The sequence below is a fragment of the Pelecanus crispus genome, chromosome 3 (genome assembly GCF_030463565.1).
Source record: "Pelecanus crispus isolate bPelCri1 chromosome 3, bPelCri1.pri, whole genome shotgun sequence".
NCBI classification, from domain to species: Eukaryota; Metazoa; Chordata; class Aves; order Pelecaniformes; family Pelecanidae; genus Pelecanus; species Pelecanus crispus.
The window spans coordinates 28,635,664-28,661,126 of NC_134645.1; the positions used below are offsets into that span (position 1 = coordinate 28,635,664).

General features: G+C 39.7%; 1 protein-coding gene across 1 annotated transcript in view; it reads left to right on the plus strand.

Annotated features, from left to right (window-relative positions):
* The window catches only part of FSHR (follicle stimulating hormone receptor), an 83,193-nt gene that overhangs the window by 25,183 nt on the left and 32,547 nt on the right, over positions 1 to 25,463 (plus strand). The window contains exon 2 of the mRNA XM_075707622.1: positions 7,629 to 7,700. Coding sequence (XP_075563737.1) covers positions 7,629 to 7,700 — 72 coding nt within the window. The remainder of the gene's footprint in view (positions 1 to 7,628; positions 7,701 to 25,463) is intronic.

Consider the following 25,463-nt stretch of genomic DNA (forward strand, 5'->3'; position numbering starts at 1 on the left):
ATTGTGCCTATTAGCAAGCGATTACAGTCTCTCTCTCTCATAAGTCAGTTTACATGTGTGTAAAGTAGGGGATCTCAGATTCTCAAATGCATGGATCATGTCTCAGTTGAAAAAAAGGAATTGCAAAGCTCTTCCTCCATTATTCAAACATGCCTGTGCCATCAGGGTCCCCTTTTTGAAATGAATCTGTAGTTACATGAATAGTAATTTTTGGAAAAGTGTTCTGCTTGGCTTTGATTTTCCCTTAAGATGATGGCATAGCACTCTGAAAAGATGAGCCAGTAGGATGGTGGGAGCGGTGTTTTGTCACTGCCAGCGCCATTCCTCGTGGTCCTGTCAGCCTTATGAAGTACCACCTGGAACTGAGGCAACTAATATAAATATTTCTCTGTTTTAAGTTAAAGCCTTATGTGTGTTGAAAATAGCTTTTCAGCATGATATGAATGTGCTCTAAAGACTTTTAAACCAGAAAGTAAATAAAACCAATCTTTTTGCATGTAGCTTGATGGTTTTTGAAGCCTGATGTTTTAGCATCTGATTTATGAGTTTTGGACTCCTCTCTGTCTGCTGTTAGGAAGGGGAAACCATAGCTATGTCTGAAAGCACCTACAAATGACTTCATAGATTACAGAGATCTTCCACCTAGGCAGCTGATTAGGAAAAATACTTTCACATTCATGTATATCTGCATATGCCTCTTCCTAGTGAGATGTTTACTAGAACAAGACCCTAGTCATAGTTAAGTCATATGGCAATGTGAACCCATTTCAATGGGCTTACAAATGTTCTTGATAAATTTAAATCAAATTGCATTCAGCTCAAAGGAATCTCAGGATTAATTCCAATGAGAATTAGGACAAAAGTTTAGGGTCAAAATGACAGAGCTCAACTGATTTACACCATCTGAGACACAGTCTGCACTATCTATTTGTCTCCTATTACAGCATGAAAAGCAAAATAGTCCTTCACTGTTGCATTGACTAATCAAGTGAAAACAGAAAAAAAAACCAGGGGGCAGGATTTTGTTGATTTTTGCATTTAATCAAGAGCACACTAAATAGGTCATGGCATCATTTTGTCTTCTCCTGATGTAAAGCAAAGACTCATCTGTTTCTTGTGCCGGAACCTCCAACACATCTCTAAAGCAAGAGGCAAAACCAAAGAAACAACCAAAAAAAATATATGAAGAGTAAATTAAATTTCACTGTAAATCTTTCTTTGACAAAATACACATTGTTGCAGAGGATTAGAAGGTGATAACATCAGTCTATTAGCTCAGAGATTAGAGTGAAATGTTCTTCAAAATCCTATCACATTTATTTCTTTGGAACCGAATTTGGTATTTAGCATTATGGTCACCAAATCTTTTTGGCTTTTTATTTTATTTTCCTTTGGTCCTTAAGTTATAAAGTTTATAGTATCTGCTTGATATAGTTCATTTTAACATCATGAATTTGCAATTTGCTTGAGCCAGGGAAGATAATTCTACAATGCACACACTTTCTGATTAACTGTGTGTGACTTAAGTAGATCTGAGAAATGAGTCTTAAAGAGTGTTTTGAAAGATCTAAATTCAGCCATGCTTTATGAAGCGGAGATTTTTTTTTTTCCTTAACTAGACTAATCTCTGATAATCAGTGCAGTCCTTTGTTGTGCAAGGTTATTGCCAGTGGTTGGGGATGTTTGCAAAGGAAGGGGGCTGGGAGGAGGGGGTACCAAGCGCAGCGCGGGAGTAAGTTCTGGTAGAGAACTTATGCCGAAGAGCATCTTCATAATTGTTCAAGAAAAAGCTTGTGGGAGCAGGGTCTGAAAACTCATTTGATGAATATGAAAGATACATCATTTCACACATAAATGGCTAACCTCACAAACACAGTATATTTGCATTGATTTGCTTAATATGCACATTTCACATGTTTCCTATGCACTTTTTTTAGAGACATGTAGCAGAAATTACCTGTGTGGGTCCAGGTTTTTTTTTATCTTGTAATTTACCAAGTCTGTTTAATCACCCATCCCTTGGGCACCAGATACTTGAATAATCATGTCCAGTCCTCCATCCCTTCGTGATGAGGTCAGTCTGATTTCTGTCACTGGAATCATGTGGGGCTGGATGGAAGGATATTAATTTTTCTGGAGGTTTTTTTTCCCTTCACATCTTACATTCTGTCTGAATGTCTTCAGCTGCAGAAGGCTCTATTTTAGGAAAAGTTCAATAAATCTCTTCATAACTGGAAATGTTAGAGGGTTATTCAGGAACATTTTACCAATACCTGCTAGTTTCTGTTGTTTGCATCATGTCCTCTATAGGCTTTGAGATTAAGTTGGAGCTATGATATTTCCCTTATACTAGACACAGCGATACAGAACCAAGATGTATTTGGGTTGTTTGTTTTTCCTGGTGATATAAAGTGGTGTAAGTTGCCTGTGTCAGTGGCTTCCTATTAACTGAGACCCCACTGTTTTAAATAACCAGGTTTAGATGTCTCTGTATAAATAACCAAATCAGTAGGAGATAGTTCTGCCCTAGTCCTGACAGGTCTAGCCTTAATTAGCAATATGTTTTTAGTAGTTTTGTACTAGAAGAATTTACTCACAGCCATTCATGAGACAAACTAGAATGACACAATAAAGAGGCATATAAAACACGTAAAATTGAAAACCAGAAAAATCTGTGGCAATTGTGCATGTTCAGTCTAGAGAAATGTAGAATCATAGAATGCTTTGGGTTGGAAGGGACCTTTAGAGGCCATCTAGCCCAACCCCCCTGCAGTAAGCAGGGACAGCTTTAACCAGATCAGGTTGCTCAGAGCCCCGTCCAACCTGGCCTTGAATGTTGCCAGGGATGGGGCCTCCACCACCTCTCTGGGCAACCTGTTCCAGTGCTTCACCACCCTCATTGTAAAACATTTCTTTCTTATGTCTAGTCTAAATCTATTCTTCTTTAGTTGAAATCCATTACTCCTTGTCCTGTCACAACAGGCTTTGCTAAAAAAATTGCCCCCATCTTTCCTATAGGCCCCCTTTAAGTACTGGAAGGCCGCAATAAGGTCTCCCCGCAGCCTTCTCTTCTCCAGGCTGAACAACCCCAACTCCCTCAGCCTGGCCTTGTAGGGGAGGTGCTCCAGCCCTCGGATCATTTTGGTGGCCCTCTTCTGGACCGCTCCAACAGGTCCATGTCCTTGTGCTGAGGGCCCCAGAGCTGGACGCAGTGCTCCAGGTGAGGTCTCACCAGAGCAGAGCAGAGGGGCACAATCACCTCCCTCGACCTGCTGGCCACGCTGCTTTTGATGCAGCCCAGGATGTGGTTGGCTTTCTGGGCTGCAAGCGCACATTGCCGGCTCGTGTCCAGCTTTTCATCCACCAGTACCCCCAAGTCCTTCTCTGCAGGGCTGCTCTCAATCCCTTCATCCCCCAACCTGTACTGATACTGGGGGTTGCCCCGTCCCAGGTGCAGGACCTTATATATATGTAGTCTGATTGTAAGCTTACCTGTCCTTCTAGATATAAAAGGATATTACTGTACAACAGAAAACAATTACTCTCACTGGTCAGAAAAGCAGAAGTAGGTAAAAATCAGTTAAATATTAATCAATATTATATATTTAAGTAAATATTTATATTATAGTTCATAACACACATATATTTAAATATATAAAGTATAAGTGTGATTGTACAACTGCAGCAGATAACTTCAGTTCCTATCAATAAAATCCACAAGAATCGCTTTCAACAGAAGTATTTAAATCAGGATTTAGAAACCTCTCGTGGATATTAGGGCATGTATAGGAGCAATGGGCCAGACTTAAATCTAGCTTATACCTCTGTACGTAGTTAATATTGCCATTCTTCTATTTCCAGACGTGTATATTGCCTTCTCATGATTCAGGATAACCATGTCACTATTTGGGGCTTGTTTCTGTTCTCTCGTTTGTTAAGTTTTTGGTGGCTCCAATGCTGGAGTCCTTGCTAGGACTTCTGGGACCTGCTGTAGCCTAAATAACAATAGCATCCTGAAAGCTGGACTTAAAAAAGTGTAATTATTTTTTTTAATCTGTCCCAGGGAAATCAGCTCTAACTGTAATGCCTTTAGAGAAGGTGGTAGGGTTAAGTTCCCCCTGTGCCTGGCGGCACAAGGAGTCTAGCCCTGGCTGCACAACGCTTGAGCTTAGTCAGGGATAGGTCCCTTGGCCGCTGAGTGTCCTCCTGGGGCATGAAATAGGGGAGTTTGCACCGCTCAGGGTGAGGGGGGACTTGAAGCCATGACTCCCGTTCCCTGTGTCTGCGCTTCAGCTGCCAGGGCTGTGTTGGGAGACCACGATGCCTTCCTCCCTCCTGGCAGAGCCTGCTGTGAGCGGAGCTCCCTGTGTGTGTTGAGGCTGGTGCTACGCCTGTAGCTCTGGTGCACAGCTGAAAGCTCTGGGAGATGAGATCTGGTGTTTCCGGGGGGCTAGCTCTGCGTACAGATTTTTGGATCACCTAACTTTCAGTCTAACCTTTCTCACACCTTATGTTGAGCACCTGGCTGTAGGTTTTCAATTCCATGCCATGCACTGAGTGTTTAGGCTTTTCAGTGTTTTCCTTGCTGGTGCCTAAGTGCTAGCATAATTTTTAGGACCAAATACTGCATCTGTCTATTAAGCACATGTTTTTTTGAAGGATGCTTTTGTTTACTTGTTTGTCTTGGCATGAAACATGCTTGAATGAAGGTGAGATGTATTCTTTTCTTTGACCCTAAAATAATGCCAGCAACAAACCCAAGGAAATGCTTTTCAATTATTTTCTCCATGTACCTCATAAAGAATTAGCACTGAACAGCCAGTATCTCAAGTTAAGTACAGATTGATTCTTGGAGCCTAATTGGTGAGATTTGTTGACAATACAGCATTTGACTAGTTATAGTAGACTCCTATTCATTATACAGTTGATAATTCAACAAGCAGCTGATTCTAATTTTCAGTGTTCATTATACTATTAAGGCTGACTTTATTAGCCTACTCAGGAATGTTTAAAAACAATTAACCTTAATTTTTTAATGTGGAATGTGAGACTTCTGCTATTAAACTTCAATTCTACGTTAACTGCTCCAGAGCATTATACATATGGCTCCTGAATTCTGGCACCTTATTAACGCAGGATTGCAGGGTATTTAACACAGAAACTCAAGGTTTGATTTTTACTTCTATGCACTTGATGCACTTGTGTCTTTCCTCATATAGGTAACCTCATTTATGAATGAGGTTCCCCTCTTTTAATTAGTTTTGGGATCAGGTGGTAAATTCTTGTTGTGCTGAAGCGTGGCGTAGGCCAGTGTTTAATGAAAAAGTTGCAACCCTCCTGATGATCTGCACCTGCAGAGAGAACATTCATTTTCAAACATTGCCATAAAAAAGTTATAGGTGGCTTTTCAGACAGAGCCACTTTCTAGGGCTCCAAAATTAGGTGTGCGTTTCTACAAAGGAGAGTTTAGGAAAGGTTTCAAAGCAGATCAAAGTTAAAGAGTTTCCTGATGGGTCAGCTTTGTAGCACTAAGCCTGCTGGGTGTTCTGCAAGGATCCATTGTACCTAGCTGCACTGTGAAAGCACAGCCATGGTTTTGCATGCATTACACCAGCCATGTTTTCAGTAGGGCTTTACAAATTGCCTAATCCAGGTTAGGTGTTTTCTGGAAGCTCTTTAATCCTTCTAACATTTGCATAATGATCTCAATACTGTAATTCTTGTGTGACAGTGTGTTGAAGCTCTTTCTGACTTACATTAATGATAGTACAAGAATAATGGAATACCAAATTGACTTTATCATCTTTCAGGACTGAGAATGCCATAAACTTCAATTTTTAAAAAAGCATGGGGCCAAGTTCACAGTATGTAATCACAGTGATATCTCTAGAGCTAGGTGAGGCATGCATTGACTTTGTCCCACTTAAGTAAATATTAACTTATATTTGGGAATCTAAATGAGGGGGTAGATTCTACTAAAGACCTACAATTAAAAAATAGGAACATTTCACAGTGGTATTCTATCAGAATAATACTTTTTTCCCTATGACTTTGATTAAAACATGATAATCTCCCATGAAAATTCTAAACTAATCAGCTGCAATAAAAAATAGATGAGGATTGTATAAATACTTTATGTGAACGGTAAGAAAGTAAGTCTCTAGTTTTGAGGTATTGTGTTAAAATTTCCAGCACTACACAGTAGGTAATACCAGGCTGACTTCCCACTTCTGTCCTCCTGCAGACCTTACAATAAGGCAGCACAGACATGAGCTGAAAGGCAATCTCAAGCAGCCATGCAACACCAGGTCGGAGATGATAAAAATGAGGGATGCTCTAGCAGGCATGCTCACTGAAAAAAAGACTTCCACAGTAATTCGGAAAACAATTCATTTCCATTTCCATGGGAAAATAGACTAAGAAACTGAATCACAGGGTAGTATTCACGTATGTAACAGAGGTGATGTATTTTTAAAAAATAAAATAACTCTTTTTTTAACAGCTATCATTCTATACAACCAGTATTATCTGATGTCTTGCTTATTTAATCTTCTTTGTGTTTAATACCTGGGAGTTTGAATGTGACTTTTATTCTGAGCAACAAATACAAAAATACGATATTTCTCCCTGCAAAATCTCTGTGGGCTTTCTCATGTCTCAGCTATACTTTCTTGACCTGGCATCTAGTCATAAGTGTATCATGTGAAGCATGTATCTTGATGAGCAGGTCATGTTAATATATGCAATTGTTTGTGCTCACTATCTATGAATGATTAAATGCGTGAAAGAAAACAATTACCCAGATAACACCTCATTTCTCCAAGGAATAGTAGATACCCTACCTTTCATTTGCTGAGTGCCATCAGAAGTTCTGTCATCCTCTTTGTTTATTGTGATAAAAGGAGATGGGTCCAGGTTAAACAAAAAGGTTTATATGATATTTTAAACTTTTTTTTTTTTTTGATAAAGCGTATTTTGTGACTTTTAAAAAATTATTAAATTGTTGTCTTGGTGCATGTGTGATTGAGTTGTGTGTTCCAAAGTCCCAGTTTTGTGGCACATTATGAACTAATTTGAAGAGAGACTGAGAAGCAATAAAGGGTATTAATGTTGCACTGACGGGAGATAGTAGCTGACTCCTTAAATTATCTGTGCAGCAGGTTAAGGCTTATCTTGCATGGGCATGCATGTACCACCTTACAACCTTGTGTAAGAAACTCATCCCGGTCTGGCTCCACAGGGCTGCTTCATCCTGTGCTTGAGCATCTCTCAAAAGAGAGGTTGAGATGAGAAAGATGTTGCCTCCTCCCAGCGCACAGCAAAGCTGCAGTGACTGCGTCTGGGTTTCTTATTGAAGCAAACAGGGAAATTGCAACTACTGATGGATGCTATTTCCCCTGAGCAGCTCCAGATGCTGAGAAGCTCAGCGCTGCGTTGTAATTTTGGTCTGGGCGGGCAGTTGGAGTCCCATGAATACTTTGAACATTACAGCTGTGTTTAGATTCCGAAGCCCTCAGGCTGGAGACTATCCTTGTACCCGTGATAAAAGCCTCTCCTGTGCTGACAAGGCTGCCACGCAGTCCTGTGTTGTGAATAGTGAATAATCACCCCATTTTCTCTATTTTCAGGAGATTTGTCCTCACCAAGATGAGAGTCATTCCAAAAGGAGCTTTTGCAGGACTTGGTGACCTAGAGAAAATGTACGTATTGTGTCAATATTTACTCGGAAACAACTATTTTACTCGAAACAGCAGTTTCTGGTTGCAGCTCCTTTTACTGCCTGTGAGCAAGCCCCTATCTCTGACCTTCATCTAGTTTCATCTTTCTGTTTAAAAAATTAGAAACTTTTTTTTTAAGACTATGTTCCAATACATTTTTCTATCAGCCAGCAGGCGGTCCTTGGTCAAAGGGTTGATTCAGTGTGGAGTGTCATTGCAATTAATAAATAAAATGCCATAGCAGAAGATCATGGGAAACTGATTATTTTGAGAACTTTGTAATAGATTGTAATAAACCAGTGGAAGATTAGGAGGAAAACACTCCTGTTCATAACAGGGCAGCTGATTCTCTTTTCACTAATGAATAAATAAGATTGTTTTGTGCATGTTCAGAGTCAGCTAGCAGGATGCATGAGAGAAGTTTCTTATGGGCAATTGTCAGGGCCATGTACAGTTTTTCTGAGTTATTTCATATATGAGCAAATCACAACATTTTGTTTAGGAGCACACCCAGTGCTTACACCCTGACAGGAGACGGTGACAAACAGGCTGTTCACCCAAGAGGATTCTGAGTGGGAGTGGGGAAATGCACTTTAACGTCAGTGCCTTTTTCAGTGCTATGAGTGTAACAGCAAAACTAAAAAGGAATCAATTACCAACATTTCTCTGCATCATTTCTACCTTTTTCCCTCATACTCTTGCATAAGTAAGGGATTTAGCAAGAAGGCGAACACACCAGAAGGTATGGCAAGAAAAGGGAAAGGATTTTGAACCTAGAGAAGTATGGATAGATGAAGAACAAGTAGTAAATGTGCAAGAAGGATTGAAGAGCTGCTGGTCAGCAGCAAGTGGTAGAGATCACATGGCACCTGGCCTTTTCTGAAGCATGATATCCATTTCAGGGCATCACTATAGGTTCAGGAGTCTGCTGTTGGCACATGGTACACACTAAAAAGCCTCCAGTTGCTGCACCCTAATCATAGATCCAGACCCTCATAACCCCATCAAGTACCACTGTAAACATTTTTCTTGAGAAAACAAAAAGAAGGTCTTTTTTTTTTTGTAGCCAAGAGTTAGCAGTTAGGAATGAGATCAGCTCTGCATGGCCAGTTTTGTTGGCACTTGTTTCTCCCCAGTCCTGCAGGGTTCCTTTTAGCCTAGTCGTTGTGGAAAATCATTGAGCTCTCTGGACTATGAAGTGGGTTGCAAAGTGCATTGTAAACTGCTCCTGTTATCTTTAATTACTCAGAAACCATATGTCAGATATGTATGAAGGTAGCGATTGCATTGAATAGGATGTCTCTAAGTGGTGATTTATTGTTAACCAAAAAAATTATATATGGAAATGAGCTTGGTTTGAAAATATATCTATGTACTATTAGTACATGGGGGAGAAATGGGGACAGACAGTTTATAGCAAAACATCCTTGAAAATAAAAGTGTGATAAATATGTAAATGAGACCAATCAACATCAACAAAGACGCAGTATTTGCAGATGATATGGCAAACAGATAAAATTTGAAATAGCTCACAAATCCTAAACCTAACCCATAAAACATTCATCAGAAATATTCATGATAATGTAGGGACAAAAAAGTGTGTAATCAAATGATAGATTTGCATATAAAAACACAGCCTTTGTATGAAAGCCTTTTTACTCTTGCAAGATCATGCACAGAAAGGAAGATTAAAGCAAACTGTAGTCTATTTAAAGAAAACAGCTATTAATAATGTGATACCTCCATATGGTAAAATGTGGATAGCCTGATGTATACAAATGAGATACTTCAATGTAGTATACGTATGTGTTCACCTAGAACTAAATAGACTAAAAATTGAGAGTGACAATATTTCCTGAGTGTATTACTGAAGAAAACCAGTATCTTATACAGTCCAAGATATCTGCACGTGTGATTTTTATCATTACTAGATCATTTCTAACTATGTTTCTGAGAATGGTGTAGGTTTTAAAGCCCAAAAATTGCAGGGATTGGTAGTCTTTGGCACCATTCATTTGGGATGAGCTGGTTGAATATAAGTTAAATCAGAGATGAGTCCTCCGCGAAAATCTTAACTCTGTTGTATTTACGTTCAAAGTAAATGAAGGCCTTTGAATACAGTGACCAAAAATTTCTGCTTTTCAAAGAAAAATCATTCAATAAGATTTTTCAGTATTCCTGCTTTCTATATGCATTTTAGTTTCTTCCTAAACAGCCGAGAGCTTTGAACAAATGTACTTTGCCACAAAATGTCAAATACATCCAGTCTGATACTTCCAGTCAGACTCCGGTCATGGTGCCCAGGAAAGATCTGGTTTGTTTTCCATTTGGACTGTCCAAGGACTTTCCAGAATGGACACTAGTGACCGTGACTCATAATGGGAAAAAATAGGATGACCTGGAAATTTTGGCATGGAGCACCTGATCTGCCCTCCCTTGTGAAACTCCAGTTTTAGTTACCAACTCAAGATCTTTTTGTTTTCATGAATTTTGGCAAAATACAGACATTGGGAGAAGAATAAAATTGTCACTGGAATACTTCAGCCATTTTGAAGTTTTTTGAAAGAACGAGAGCCCATTTGAACCATCTCTATCTTGTTATTTTCTTCTCACCCATTTAAATTCCTTCAGTTACTGAAAAAGACATGAAATGTCCATTCTGCAGACTGTCATATAGAGAAACAACTTTCCCCAAGTATGTTCTAGGAGAAAAATGTTCTTTTCTTCTTAAATAAAATGTTTAAAGGTATGAAATAAACTGGCAGGGTCTAATTATCTGAGATTTCTCTTACTAAAGGTGCAGCTTGAATTTTCTTATAGAAAATGACTTCAGAAACCCACAGGTCTGAAGAACAGCCTAACCAGCTTGTTGCTAGCAGCTCTCCAACTTCTGCACAGCTCTGGCTTCATTTTAATTTAGCAAATAGGTGTTCAGGGAAGCAGGTTAGTTATTCCTGAAACATGTTTAGTCTGCTCCTAAGCCTTAGCTGATTGGAACGTGGCAGCTCGTTGGGACTCCTGCTTAACCAACTTGTTTACACTCCCAGAACTAATTAACCCTCCAGTTACTAAAGTGAAAAGCAGACCCATGCAGGCACATAACTGGCAAAATCAATTCAACATGCTCTGCAGCTGCTATGTCATCTCCGACCTGCACTGAAAGTGCTTAATTTGGAGGAGAGACAGTCTGAAGCAATATTAAGTCTCCCTTTTTCTCTTGCTGTTTTCTCCTGTTACTACAAAGTAGCAAAGTAGATTTGTGAATATTGGTCTAACAAGGCCTGATTTGGGCCTTGTATTTATAGGAAGTTTGGTCTGATTGTCTTACCTTGTGCAAGCCAAGGAGGTTTCACATTTGTATCCTGAGGCACAATCCCCTTGAAAATTCATCATCAGTTATTTATTATTTTGAAGGGTTTAAGCTAAAACGTACTGCTTAATTTCATCATAATGCTTAATTTAATGAATTTCAACATTCACTCTCAAACCCAACCTGTGTGTGGCCCAAGGAAATCCAGCGATGTGGATGAAGTGCTTCCTGAACTAGAAGATGTTACAGACAAAAAAACCACCCTGTTTTGTATTTTGGAGTAATAGGAGAAGGGAATTTCTTTAACAGATTTTGGCAAAGACATATTTTAAGAGCATGAACCATGCTATGGTTAACTGAGCTTAGTAAGCTAAATCCTTGGTAAGCTCTGAAAATCATGGAAAGCTAAAACTTTTAGGGTTAGGGAATCTGCCAGATTTGACACTCCTGGAAATTGAAGCCTTCTGTCTATCAAAGACAACAGGAATATATGCAGTGGCTGTCTACAGCTTTCTCATGAATTTCTAGAGAAAATAGGCCTGAATCGTGTATTTACTTAATCACTCAGTGTATTCAACCTTTCATGTTTTTTTGCTGAGACTGTTGATCTAGTGATGGTTCATATGAAGAAATGCTGCTGGTCTGTGACCTAGATACATGAGCACCAGCTTATTTCATATACAACAACCAACCTGATGTATGATGCTAAAATCTCTACTGTTTGCCCCTGTAGGCTAAAAGGCAGGTCACACTTTCCTTTCACTTAATTAGATCAGACTGAGTTATCTTTTACATTTTATCTAAACTGGGGCAAGGTTCTTGAGGACAGTGGAGACCACTTGATAGAGTATTTTGAGGCACCTGATAAAACATATTGCTGAATCAAGGCATATCTCTCTTCCTGTGAGTGGGGAAGGAGCAAAGTTCTTGGCTTGATTGTTAAAGTCTCATCAGGAGAATTTGGCATAGTGGGAAGTCCTCACTTTATTTAGCAGGTTTTAACAACCTGGCACATTGGTGGATTCACCATCCAGACCTTCTTCAACTGTAGCCATCAAAGCTGCCTGGGCTACCAAATGGCTAAGGGATGTCCATCATCCCATGTGCTCCTGGAATCAGTTTCACTGAGCCCCAGCATTTGATTCTGTAACACTTGGCAGCATACAGCCCAAAAAGATGGGAAGGAGGGGGGGAGGCAGAAATCACATGATCACCTAAGGATGAGCATTCTGTGTCTTCTGCTACCAAGAAAGCTGGTCAGTATTTTGCAGCCTCTCCAATTTTTCTTGCACAGTGTATCATGTGCTGCCTCATTTGGTATGTGAAAGGCTGTGATTAAATAAGGTCATTAAAGCTATTTTGAGAAAATGGGTAGGATTCAGTGTAACCAAGACATTTGGAAATTGGTTCTAGCCAGGAGTTCCTTTCTATCTTTTGTTGCATCATTTGGATAAATCTGCGCTTTTTTTTTTTTTTTTTTTTTTTGCAAGAAGCAAAATAAGGATTTGCAGGATCTGCTGTCATATATAAGTAACATAGTGCATGTTTACAAAAATACTTATTTACATCCCTAAGGTGAAAGGGGGACATGCTGCATTCTGCGTATCAAAATATGTACTGAATCGGGTAACAATCATACTCAGTAATAAATACTCCAGGGTATATTCTCAAGGTGCAACTCCATGGATATTAAATTCTAATTTACATTATAGGAAGTTATGTGTAACATTCTGCATCTTAAGGGCAGGGCATGAAAATAAGTATGCTACTTAATGCATTTAAATTAGTCTAAATATGCATTTTTCTCTCAGGGAACAGAGGACTACAGTTCAAAAATATTAAGACGAGTAACCAGCATAAGCAAAGAAATTCAAAGTTCAGGCTGACATCCCAAAGAATAAATGTTTTAATGGGGCCACTGTTATGATATGGGGCTTTTCCCTCTGTCTGCCTGGTCTGATCTGAGCAAGTCAGCAGGCACTAAAGGCTGCCCAGCCACCGCAGGCTGGTGGTCGGGCAGTGAGCAATCACAGGAGGCTTCCTGGTTCCTGCGGGCGGACTCACAAGCCCCAGATGCCCCCGTCCCAGCTGACTGTCCATGTTTGACGGTGATCAGTGGTTTTGAACTGGCTCTTTTCTGTAATGGAGGCGTTGCTTGTACTTCAGGCCTCTGGTTCAGCAGCAAAATCATGTCAGAGAGCTTATCCTCTGCTATATGCGCTGTACGCATTCCTTAGCCCAACAGCATGCAGGGTGCCAGTCTTCATTTGCCTATCGCTACACTCTGCCCTTTGAAATGGGTTCCCACAAATGGGATTTGAAAGGTGAACAGCTATGCGAGCTTCTCCCAGAGCTTCCAACACATTGTTGGTGGAGGAGCTGGGCAAACCAGTGCCTTGTCCCGCTGTCTCTCAGTATGGCCATGAGTGGCTTGGGTACATTTTCTCCTCGAAGGAGTGCCGTTACTTCAGATTACCCTTCTGCAGCCTTTGCAAATATCGTCCCTTGGATAGCAAACTTAAGTGTTTGGTATGAATACATAGGAAGCCTGGTGTGTTCTTAATTCATTTATTTCCTGAAAGTAGAAGCTATGCCTTTTGCTCTGAACACAATAAGTAATGAACAAAGACTAGGTGGTTTTATTATGATCTATAAATGTTTTTGCTGCATCATCACCTGGCATTCTGCTTTTCCCTGCGAAACCTTACCTATGGAAGAGATCTTACACTTGCAGTTATTGCTGTCATCCCTCGCACAGTTACAAAAAAGTGGAGTAGACATTTATTATCCATGTCAGCAACTCGCTGCTGATGTCAAAGAGCAGAGATTTTAATTACAGCTTTGTGATATTTCAGTAAATGCATAACCTGATCTCAATCTTTTGCTAATGCTTGGGCAGAACAAAATCACAAATAAAGTAAAAACCCTTAAAAGAATAAGCTAGGAAATGTAAAACCAGCTCATAGTCATATCAACATTTGCTAAATTTTCTATTTAAAAAGTCCCAGAAAAATCATGCTGATATTTGCATATTTTAATTGAAACATGTTAGAGTACAATAAAGGAAGTATTCCATAATTCTTTCTGTGTGGTTTCGTATCTTGATGCTTGCTGTCTTTGATAAAATAGATTTAGAAAGAGAAAAAAGGAAATACATTTTGTCATTACTTCCTTTTGTTGAGCAAGAATGAGTTTTGTGGTAATGAACTGTTAGCAGAATCTTTATTTGTTAACTGTATTGGTATGTAGCCAGCATTAGATACTGAAGTATTTAATGGAAGAATCTTCTTGGACATCATTTCTGGTCCCTGCTTTGCAGTTGTCTAGACGTAGAGATGGGTAAAGCAAAAAAGGGAAATCCACTTGCCTGAAGGTATGCTGAATGTTTTAATGCCTCTCGCCAGTGACATACTGTTCAGATTACCTGAATTCATGAAAGATGAAATGTGAGCAAATGCTTGTGTCACTTCCCACCCTTCTTTAGGAGGAAACTTTGATCCAATGTTCTTCTGCCTTCCTCTACACAAACAAATCAGATAAAATTAAGTGCGGGCTAAATGAAGATAGCTCTTTTGCATATCTAAATGTGGGCTCTGAATTAGCCTCATTCACTCAAAATGAGATTTGAGGGTCAAATGAACATTTCTAAAAAAAAGGTCTCAGTCTCATGGTCAAAAAAAGTCTCCAAATGGAAATGTTAGGAATTACTAAGAAAAGGATAGGGAACAAACCAGAAAATACTCACTGAGATGAACATATTCATGGATACTTTCCACCTGAGGAATAATGGAGCAGGACAAGACTGCAGTCTGGAAGGAAGACCTTTGATGGGGCATATTAGAGTGGTCTGTACAGTTAGGTTTGGTATGGGGAAGGTGAACAGGAATGATTACTCCTGCCATTTCTAATACTATAACTGGCGGACAGGATTTCAAATCAAACTAGTAAGTGACAAATAAAAAAACCCCTGAAGGCAATACTTCTTCACACAACGCATGGTTCAGCTGGGGAACTCTGCTCCGAGACTTTGCTGATACAAAGAGCCTCCCTTGTAAAATTTGGGGAAGAAAATGTGTCTCATCTACTTACAGACCAAACATAAAGACTTGAGCTGCAAATCACAAAAAAATGTTGACTGAGTATTCAGAGGGGCTTCCTTAATAGTCTTGCCCTGCTCTTGCATTGTTTTTGGGACCTCCCCTACCATGACTAGAGCAAGATACTGGGCTGGGTGGACTTCAGGTTTGTTATCTGTGGTTGTTCATGCAGAGATATTTGCTTTCTCTGAATCATTCCATTTTGGAAGGCAGCCTCACTCTAGGTCCAGGTCCTTGCATCAGAGGCATGAAGCTGATTATTGCAACTGATAAACATAGCAAGGAGCCTCAGAATTGACAGTCATCCCATGGTGCAGAATTATAGTGCTATAATCTTTCTTCCTTTCTCCTGTGGGATATGCTTTATGCATACTGAAGGGGCTGATACATTTGCTTACTGGCCAACTTTCTGAAAATCATCTCAGGGGCTTTTGGGTGGTTTTTTTTTGTTTCAAGAGGGGCCAGAACCAGTGTTGTAAAATGTGAGATGGTTGCTGACTTAGTCAAAATTTTTTCCCAAAAAAGTGTAAAAAGTGTCACTTCTTCAGGTTCCATCTCTTCCTTCCAAGTTCTTCACACTAATTTGAAGTAAAGGAGGTTTCAAGTTGTGTTTTATTATAAGATTCTTGTACTTTCAGAATAGAATCAGTGACCTTCTAAGTGACTTTGTAAATGTAAAAATACATATTTGCTAAGAAACATAAAATAATTCTTATGCTGGCTGAGCAATAAATTTATTAAACTTACTTGTGTATATCAGAAAATGAAATGAGAACTCAGAATGGTTCTAATTACATTTTACATTTTCAAATGTAATTCATAGCTGATACATGGCAAAAGGTGGTTCTTCTCATACGACATTTCAGAATATTACTCTGATTTAAATAATTACCTTTTTGTTGTTAAAATAAGTATAATCAGTTCTAATATCCCTAAATAATTTGTAAAAAAGATAATAATTGTATTTTGTATATTAATTACATCTTAACTCTGAAATTTCTGGAAAGAGTTCAGAATAAAATGTGTTGACTTGAAAAAGAAAAGAATTGTAAATACAAGATTAAAACAAAATTAATACAAGTAAGCAGCATTAAAGTCAACAAATGTTTTTTTAAAGAGGTGTAAGAGGATTATTATAAAAGGGCTTCTTTCAACCAAAAAAAAAACCAACCAAAACCAAAAAACCCCAACCCAAAAAACCTACATTCTAGTGTGAAATCAAATAACAAAGCAATTCAGAGAGGAAACAAATGCATTCAGAATTACAGGGGTTGCACCTCACTTGGTGGTTCAGCTCAAACATGTAGCACCTCCGCCTCCTCCACCTGACAGACAGGCTGGTGAGGATCAATTGCTCCTCATGCACCACGGTACTGTGCTGATGTGAGTCTGTGGGAAGTTGGGTGACGGCATATCCCGAGAGGCATTGTAGTGCCATCTCCTTCCAGATACATCCAGCTTCTGGGTTTGCTTTAAAAAGTGTTGCTATTAAAAAAAAAAAAAAAAAAAAAAAAAAAAGTATGAATTAGAAAGGAAAGTTCTTTTTTCATGAGAAAACAGGTTTTTATAGGATTTTTTTCTATTAATCTTGTGTATCTAACTGTACCAGTGAGTGAGTGCAAAAGGTGTGACCTATTTGAAATTGTGCCCGATTTGCTCTAAATGGGATTTTCTCAATATTTATTGTTGCCACTACTAAATATTGTTTGATAGAAGGAGGAAGGCTGGCACCAGATTGGAAATGGTAATTCAATTTCAGGAGGATTTCAGAAACACCTTCCTGTATTAATTTTATCTAGCTTTTCTGTTTATTTTAGAAATACTGTTGGTGGAATTGGCTTGTTGCAATGAAGGATTGTTTCCCATTGCTATACAAATGCTGATACAAACCTCAGCATTTATGGAAAACAAAGGTTGAGATGAAGTCAAGACATTTATTTTCTAAGCAAGAGATGTTGATTTCTCTGACAGCGTTATACTGCACGGCCTTTATTTCTATTACGCCAAATGATTGATGTGGATTTAATCATTAGTTTGATGGCTGCTTTGCTCAGTGGAGAGGCAGCTGAGCATTTTATTGTTATTAGTAACCTGCATTTTCATTTTTCTATCAAAGACACTGCCGGCCCCAATTTATCCCAGGTGTAAAACCAGAGACGCGTTGTGCCCATTTTTTATTTTGTGACCAAGCCAAGAACAATTTGCTTACAAAATACTGTGAATATTTGTTTTGATTTCTCAAGCAGGAACATGTTTTTGATGAAGAGCTCCAGATAATAATGTGCTTGATTCTTTAAAAATAAGTAAAAGTGTTGTACCTTTTGTGAGTAAACTGCTTACTGCAGGGTAGAATAGATGCGTATATATATACACTTGCGTACATGCATATGTGTATGTATACACATAGAGCAGTCTGGAAAAGATTTAAATGGCTAGGATTTAGAATGGAAGACAGATACTAAGGCACAAAGTCTTTTGAATGCTTGGGGAGCCAACACCACAGATGGAAATTACAAATGATTGTGAGAGAAATGCAGACTGCTGAAAAGCTGTTGGTGTCTGTGCATTTTCCAATGCAGTCAGCAGAGGATTAGGAGCTGGGCAGAGGGACAGGCTGGTGGCTTTCTGTGTTCAGAACCTCATCCCTGAGAGCTGCAGATGCCAATTGCTGAAGGAGGACATTCAAGAGAAAGTTTCTGGAACAATTATGGAATAGCTTATCCATATGGAGAATTTATTTTGTCCATCTCATAGGGTGCTCTCCTCTGAGGAGGAGAAATGCACCTAATAAATAATGAGCTGTTCGGCGCAAACACTTGGAATGGTCTCTCCATGTTGCCTTTGTGCTGTGAAGTTTCTCCACTAAAACAAGGAATAATGCAGAATTTTACCTGTGGACTGAATTAAACTAGTCTTTGTTATTTGGAAGCATCATTTACTTCTGTCTTGCTTGTCTTCTCAAGAGCACAAAGATTTACATCTTTATCTGGAAATGTTTATCCTTTCTAGTGTAATTATGAAGTGAAGGTGCTCATTAGACATGTCTAATACTTTTGTCTATCTTACCTTTATTTTGAGTGAGATTTTATGATGATACGTTTCTCAGCTTTATTTTCCCTGTTTTTAAGACTTCTTATGCTGGATTTTTAAGATTTTGGCTTTTCCCATCTGTGCTGTGAGAAGGGACAAGCACGAAAAGGTGACAAGGATGTGCTTATTTATTCCTTCTGTTCCCAGTTAGATAATGCTCTTTAGGAAAACTGGCAGCGGCGGAGCTCCCTGGAGGAAGGGGAATTGGGTATTCCCTTTGTGGGCTAAAGAGCATGCTCGGAGGGGAGCAGATTTGAGGTACTACAAGTGGCAGGAGGTTTACAGGCCAGAGGTGGGTATGTGCCACTCAGAGACTGTGTTGGGGAGCAGGGAGCAGCCCCAGGGGTTTCGCAGGAGATCTGGGCAGAGCTTACTGCCACTCGGAATAAGTCATTGAGGAACTCCAAACTTTCTCCAAAGGCACTGGATGTCAGAGGAGAGGGGGTATAAACTCTTCTCCGTTCTGTTCCATCTGGCCAATTTCCTTTGCATTTTTATCTGCTTTAAAGTTAATTATCCTAGTTTATATTCTAATAAAAAATGCCTTTTTTGAGCTTAAAATCATTTTGTTCTTCTTTGGGGCATTCTGTACAGAGGAAGGTCAAGACATACTGCCTCAAAACTCATGGCTTGATGTGCCATTTTACAGCACTATCCAGACTGTCTTGTCATTACATTTTCACTGCGTGCCACGTCTTGACTCCTCCATTCCCCAAGCCTGACCCTTTGTCTGGGGACCTGGCATTACGAGCCAGGATGAGCTGAGGCTGAAGGCACAGCTGCAGGGCAGATGTAACCTCCAGTGGGGAACAGAGGAGAGAGCCAAGCAGCAGCACATTTTTACAGAGGCAAGTAAATAGACCACAGTTCATCTGTGACAGCCACGTGCCTGGGCATAATTGACAACACACACTGTTTATTTAAAAATAAGCTTGTTTTTACCTGTGTTTCTTGGTAGCAGGCTTAAACATGCTAACAAGTAAAGTGGCTTTTCATGAGCCTTCATCTGTCAGTACCGAGGAGCTTGTTTTGTATTCCCAGGACCTGGAGTACCTCTGAATAGCACATTATGTTTTCATCCTACTGTGCTGCCAGGCACTGTGCTTTCAGGGTAAGAGATAACATGTTAACAACTGAAACAGGCTGTAAAAATGAGGGGGAAATTGTGTCACTGATGGGCAATCGCTCAGGTCACTAGAGGGAGGACTTCCTAATGGGATCTCAGCTGAGCACTGCACAGGCTTAAATCCCAGGGAGCATCTTCCTGTGAACTGGCCAGTCTCACCTTATTGCAGGTTTCAGGGATCCTTCCCTCACAGGGAGATTGATTTCAGATGTAGCCATGTTGATAAAAATCTATGACATATTTATTCTTTATTTTGATGATGTGCAGTCAACGTCAGTCCCAGAAATGTGAGAATAAGGTGTATTTTTATCTGCAGACCTAAGGGTGATTCTATTCTCCATATTTTGTGAATTTGTTGGCAGGTTAAAAGCTTTCTGCAGTCCAGGTGAGTGGCAAAGCTCTCATTTGCCACAGCTCTTTTTGTTCATAGGAGAGTGAGTAATAGCAGAACAGCGACTATCCTTTGAGGAAGATTGTCCAGGAGCCCACTCTTCTTCTTGCTGTTATTGACTCTCAGTAGCCTTTTCAAAAAATCTATAGAGCTTACTCCAGCACTGACCTTGTCTAATCATATTGATTGTTAGTAACTGAAGGCTAATTAGGAAGCAAGTTGCTATGGTAATTCTTGAGTCACACATATAAAGAGAAAATACTGCTAAAACCACTAGTGCATGGTGACTATTAGCATAGTTAAACAAATTAAAAAATATAATTCATTCAGATTTATTCTGCAATTCAAATGAAGATACAGTATGCAACAAGGAAGTTTTTCCCTTGCTACCACATTTTCCTCTTTCATAGTCATTTTGTTCTTTTATTTGTCTGTTGAGTGAGTTATGCATAATTTTAGGACTAAATGACAAAGGACTTTGGGTTGTTCTCTACCCCCCCACCCCACAGCCCACACGAAATATGTCACAACAAGCTTCATGTGACAGGAGAATGCCTGAGGTGGAGGGTAATATGACTTGGAACCCCCCAGCTTTCTAGGTCACTTGTTCATATCCAGTCCACGTGTGTGTGATGAATGGTTTGTTTTCACATGGGTAGGTTGGTGGCTTGCATACCATGAGACCGTGATCTTAGCCTGTGCCCTCAGGAGATGGTGATTCATTGCAAGCTAGGGCTGCTGCAGCTGGCTTTCATCAGCAGCATCTTTTGGCCAGATTTTGAAATGGCTCTGCAGCAGAGCTGGTGTCTCAGTGGGTATCTGTGCTCCATATGGGGCACTGTGGGAAGGTTGCATTGCTTTGGCTGTGCTGTGCCTCATCTGTGGATAAATGGAAGATTTTGCCAGTCACATCTAATAGAGTCTTTTCACCTTATTTTTAACTAAATGTCATCCAAAGGAAAATCAAAGGCATTCTTCCCTGTTTAACAGGCGTCTTCCTTTTCCTCCTTTGGCACCTTACTACCTAGTCATGTCACGCACAACTCTTAGCTCTCCTAACAAGTCTCCAGCTGCACGTCTTTAAGGAGGAGGAGGATATAAGAGCATGCATCCTGTTGCTACCCTTCTGGACAGTTTGAATGATGAGGCAAAATGTATCTAGGAGAGTCACAGGACTGGATGGGAGATCAGAGTGTACTGAGTTCAGGTCATATCCAAGTGAACGTGAGTTTCTCTGCCCCTCTCAGTCTTCATTGGATGAATGTCCTTAAACTGACTTTAGCAGCACATAAAGAAAAAAGTGAGCAGAAATGCAGCCACTGTGTAGCATGAATCTCTTTTAACAGGTCTCATAAATAAATGGAGTATTCTCTCTACAGCTTCTTGGGACTTGTATGCTCGCAGAGTTGCGTTCATTTAATTGAAAATAAGATACAAAATTGATTACTAAGAAGTGTGTGTGACTCAAAAGAAAAAGAAAAAAGTGTGTCTAAATTTATTAGGATCAACTAAATGCAAATAAAATTATTCTAACAGTGAAACAGATACATCTGGTTTGGGGCTTTGCATCGTCCTCGAGTTAAACAGGTGCCACTGCAGAGACAAGTCCTGAGCCTACCATTTTGAAGGCCCACATCATGTTATCAGTAATTAGCCCCCAGGGAAAACACAAATTAACAGTCCTTGTACTCAGCTGCTGCCTAATCTGTCCTCACCGAAGGCTCCCACCTGGACATGGGGCACAAGGGATTCAGCTGGGGAATCTCTTCCCCTCCATGTCTCTTAACCAGAGACATCCTGCAAAGCCATCTTCTAACTAATAGAAAGACTATAATGAAACCCTATTACCTTTGTGTAGAAAAATGACACGTGTTCTGGTACTGCTGGTTGCTTTCTGTTTGCTGTACCTGTCTGCATGTAAGAAAAAGGCATTCCTGTCCAGGGATCCAACCCAAATCTTTGGGGTTTTAGGTAACTTCAGGACAGAACATCTTTCAGAGGGAGCTCTGATAATGGTCCATAATACATGTTATATTTGTTTCTTCATTTTCCTGTTAAAATAATCCAAAAATACATGGGTTTTTTTTAGTCTGACGGAAGAAACAATATAGCAGTTGCCTTTGAATTTTTAATTCAGTATTTAACATACACAAAACATTCCTTTAAATCTGAAAACTAAATTGCTCTCACAGGATTGCCTTTGAGTGTGTGTGCTTCTGTGTCCTCTTGTGTATTGAGCTGTGTGCTTTCTAGAGACAATACTTATTTAAAATTACAGGAAAATATGCAGTCCTCTAAAATGTAGAATGTTAATGTAAATACCGATCAAATATATTAAAACCAATGGATTTTCATACCTTCTGCTGCAGAGTTTGAAATCTCCTTCCGTGTCAACTAAGATAATGATAGTAATCAGAAATGATGGATTTCATTTTCTCTTTTTTTATTTTTTAAGTGTATTTCACCAACATGACTTGTCCAAATGGTAATTTTTGTGGTTTGGAATCTCTTCAGGATTTTTTCTTCAAAGTGTTTTACTGGAAACAAAAAAGGTTTTGCCAGGCTTGTGTGTTGTGAAAACACTGTAAGTTCCAGTTTGTTTACATCAGTAGAGGAAGACAGACAGAAAAATATCATAAGTATATGCAGTGCAGTACAGCAAAGGAATAGACACAGCAACTTCTAAGGAAAATATCATTTTTTATTCAAACCGCGTTTCTTGTTCAGCCTCATCCTTTAAGCGCTGTGGCTGGGGAGGAAGATTCCTCTTACTTTTCCCTTGATGAAGAAGGAAGAACTACTTCAGACAAGGCTTTTTGCAACATCTCTAGCTCCAACTTCTTTCTATGTCCTCAGTTAGATATGACCCAGGATAGTGTGGAGGAGAAGGGCTCCCAGGGAGATCAAAGTGCTCTTACATGGGAGAAACAGGTCATTCCCAAGTGGCCAGGAATTGCCTTTTGTGTTCTCAAGGGGTTTGCCTCATTCCTGCTCCTGTGGGGGAATCGATACTGAGGGCTCCTCATGAAAGGGCTGAGTCCAGTCTGAGGACCTTCTTGTTAAAGCACTACAACAGCAGATGATATCAGAAGTCTTTGTCTGGCGTTTCTACAAGCCTGTATTACACAGCATAGTTGTGACAAGAGACCCTTCATGGCATACATGAGGAAGGTTTCATAGTGGAGAGCTGTTCAGTTATTTGTCAAATAAGACTCTAGATGTATTGAATCAGGCTCCTCTTTGCTGCCATCAGCCACTTGGCAAAAGGGTTACGGATTGTATGTAATACCCATGTTTGTATAGTATGTCATCTCTGCATCCTCCAGTATAGAACCTGCAGATTTGGACTTAATGGTAATTTTTTTCTGCTTATGATAGCACAGTATCGCAATCAGATAAATAACCCTCATTGCACACTTGTTTTGTAAAGCTTTTGACTGAGTAGCTTCTTGCTGGTGCTTGTGTTTTCTCTGGCAATCTGTTACAAGCAGAGGTTTGGATTTAACTTTGGAAGCATAAAAGAATATCCTTTTCCTAGGTTATAGGTAGGTTATATCTGAGGTCCCCAATCACGCAAATATTTATGCCGTAGGGTCTTGGCTGAGCCTGGAGCCAAAGCTCAGGGATAAGAGTTTGTAGGGTCAAGGCCTCAGTTAGACACAAAACACAAAAATATTAAGTAGTTCTTATGGAAGGGAAGAATGAATGCAAGTAGAAAAGAAGACAGAAGGAAATCTCTGTGCTGGAAAAAGGTATTTCACAGGGACACTGTAACATTGAGTAAAAGAAACCTAAATCCCTTCAGGAGGGCACCTGAAAGATATAGTGGATAGTGTTAGCAGCTGTAAGATAATGTCTGTGTTCATAACTGTGTTTAACATTAGGCAATGCTAATATTTTTCTCATGATGGGTCAAGTCACTGAAGTGAGTGTAACATGCTGCATCATTTGCTCTGGTGAATACTCAGAGTCCTCTTATAAGCCTGGGAAGATTTTTAATGCCAGAACTGAGGAGTAAGAGGGATCTTCTTATAATTTTCCCTCTTAGCTAATAACTTTAATTGTGCATATCTGAGGCACTTGTTATTCTGGATCTTCCTGTTTCTGTAATGCATTGGAGATAGTAATGAACTGTCCTCCAGAGGCCCTTTGTGCATGTGTCCTTCCTTAAAGCATGTTGTGTCAGCATCTCTGAACAAGGAGGTCCCTTTCTCAGCTGAACAACCGTCTTTGTCTGCCAGTATGGTCTCAAGATCCTCTGCAGCCCATCACGTCTGAGAAAAAAAGTGCCATTGCCAGGGTGGGTGTTTTTATTTTAGAGACATTTTTCTGCCTTTCCTACAAGCTTTCGTAGCCAAAGGTAAAATTTAGTGATGCCCAAATGCAGGGGGCAGCACGTACATCTGCCCCAGCGGCTGGAGGGCACCGCTTTATAAACCCCATCTCTCTGGGCTGCCTGCGTGGAGCCAGCATTTCTGCAGAAAGCTGCTCTTTCCTCCAAAGACCCAGTCCTTGCTTGTTTGACTCTACAAAGCTTCAAGCATTTTCAGCTTTGCTGGCAATAAACTAAAACTAGTATAATACATCCCCTTAGTGCTAGAGTATGAGGAGATATCTATGCCCCCAAACTGTACTGATTATAAAATCAATTCTTATAATGATGCGGCTTCTGCTGTTGGATGCGGTCATTATCAGTTCCAATTCTGCAGACTAATCGCGTGCTTTTTCAGATTAGAGAGACCAATTTAAAACTGTTACATGGACAATTAATTTGATGCAACCAAACTCTCAACAGACTTTCATCTGGATTGCTGGCATGGTGCCAAAGCAGCAATAGAAATAAAGTCCCCTTTGCTTCTGTCTGCAGTGTGGAAATTTGCATTTTCTTTTTCCCATGCCTGCATTGATTTATTTGAGAATACGATGTCATGCCCTTTGGAGAAGGCAGGAAGACATAGTATTGGTGCCTCCTGATAATCTCCTTCAAAGACTTAATGTGTACACTATTTTGTTCTAAGTGTGAAATCACTATTAATACTCAGTTGGTTAAATGGGTATCCCACTTATTTAGTCAGGTTAGTACAACATGTATGTATATCTTCCGCAAAGTAAAGAGGTGATGAGAAGAGTCAGTGCTTGAATTCATTTTTGAAATGTCAATAACTGCTAAGATATATTAGCCTGTAACTCCCTGGTGTTCAATAAATCATGGTAGGGAGACAAGTTTTTCATGTTCACAAGGAAAGTGGCAGGAGAAAGTGTCAACTATCTATTTTTAAAAGGTCAAAAGTCTCTAATACTTTTAAGAAAAATAGCTTTTCTTTTGTAACCTGTTTAAATCAATGTAGTAGTATTTTGTTGTCACTTTAGAGGGGAGTTTTCAAAAGGAGATTTCAGACTGGTTTGTTTCTGATCAGACTGAAAGAAATGAGAGCTCCTCTATCTACGACACAAAGACAGAGGTAGCCAGGTGTTTAATTTTTCAGTTCAGACACTTCTCAGGCTGCTCCCATGGGTGCTCACCCAGTGAATGCTGGGCAGGATTGCCTGTGTGACACCACACTAGTGCTAATTCCTTCTTAAGCCTGACATAAATTGTGGCATCAGTCAAACCACCAAGTAAAACTGACCTCGCAAATTGCTCTAAAGAGTATTTATATTTAAAGAGAGGGAGAAAAAGATAAAATTTGTTGTCCTTTTTTTTCCTTCCCTTTTCCCTTAAATCAATGCA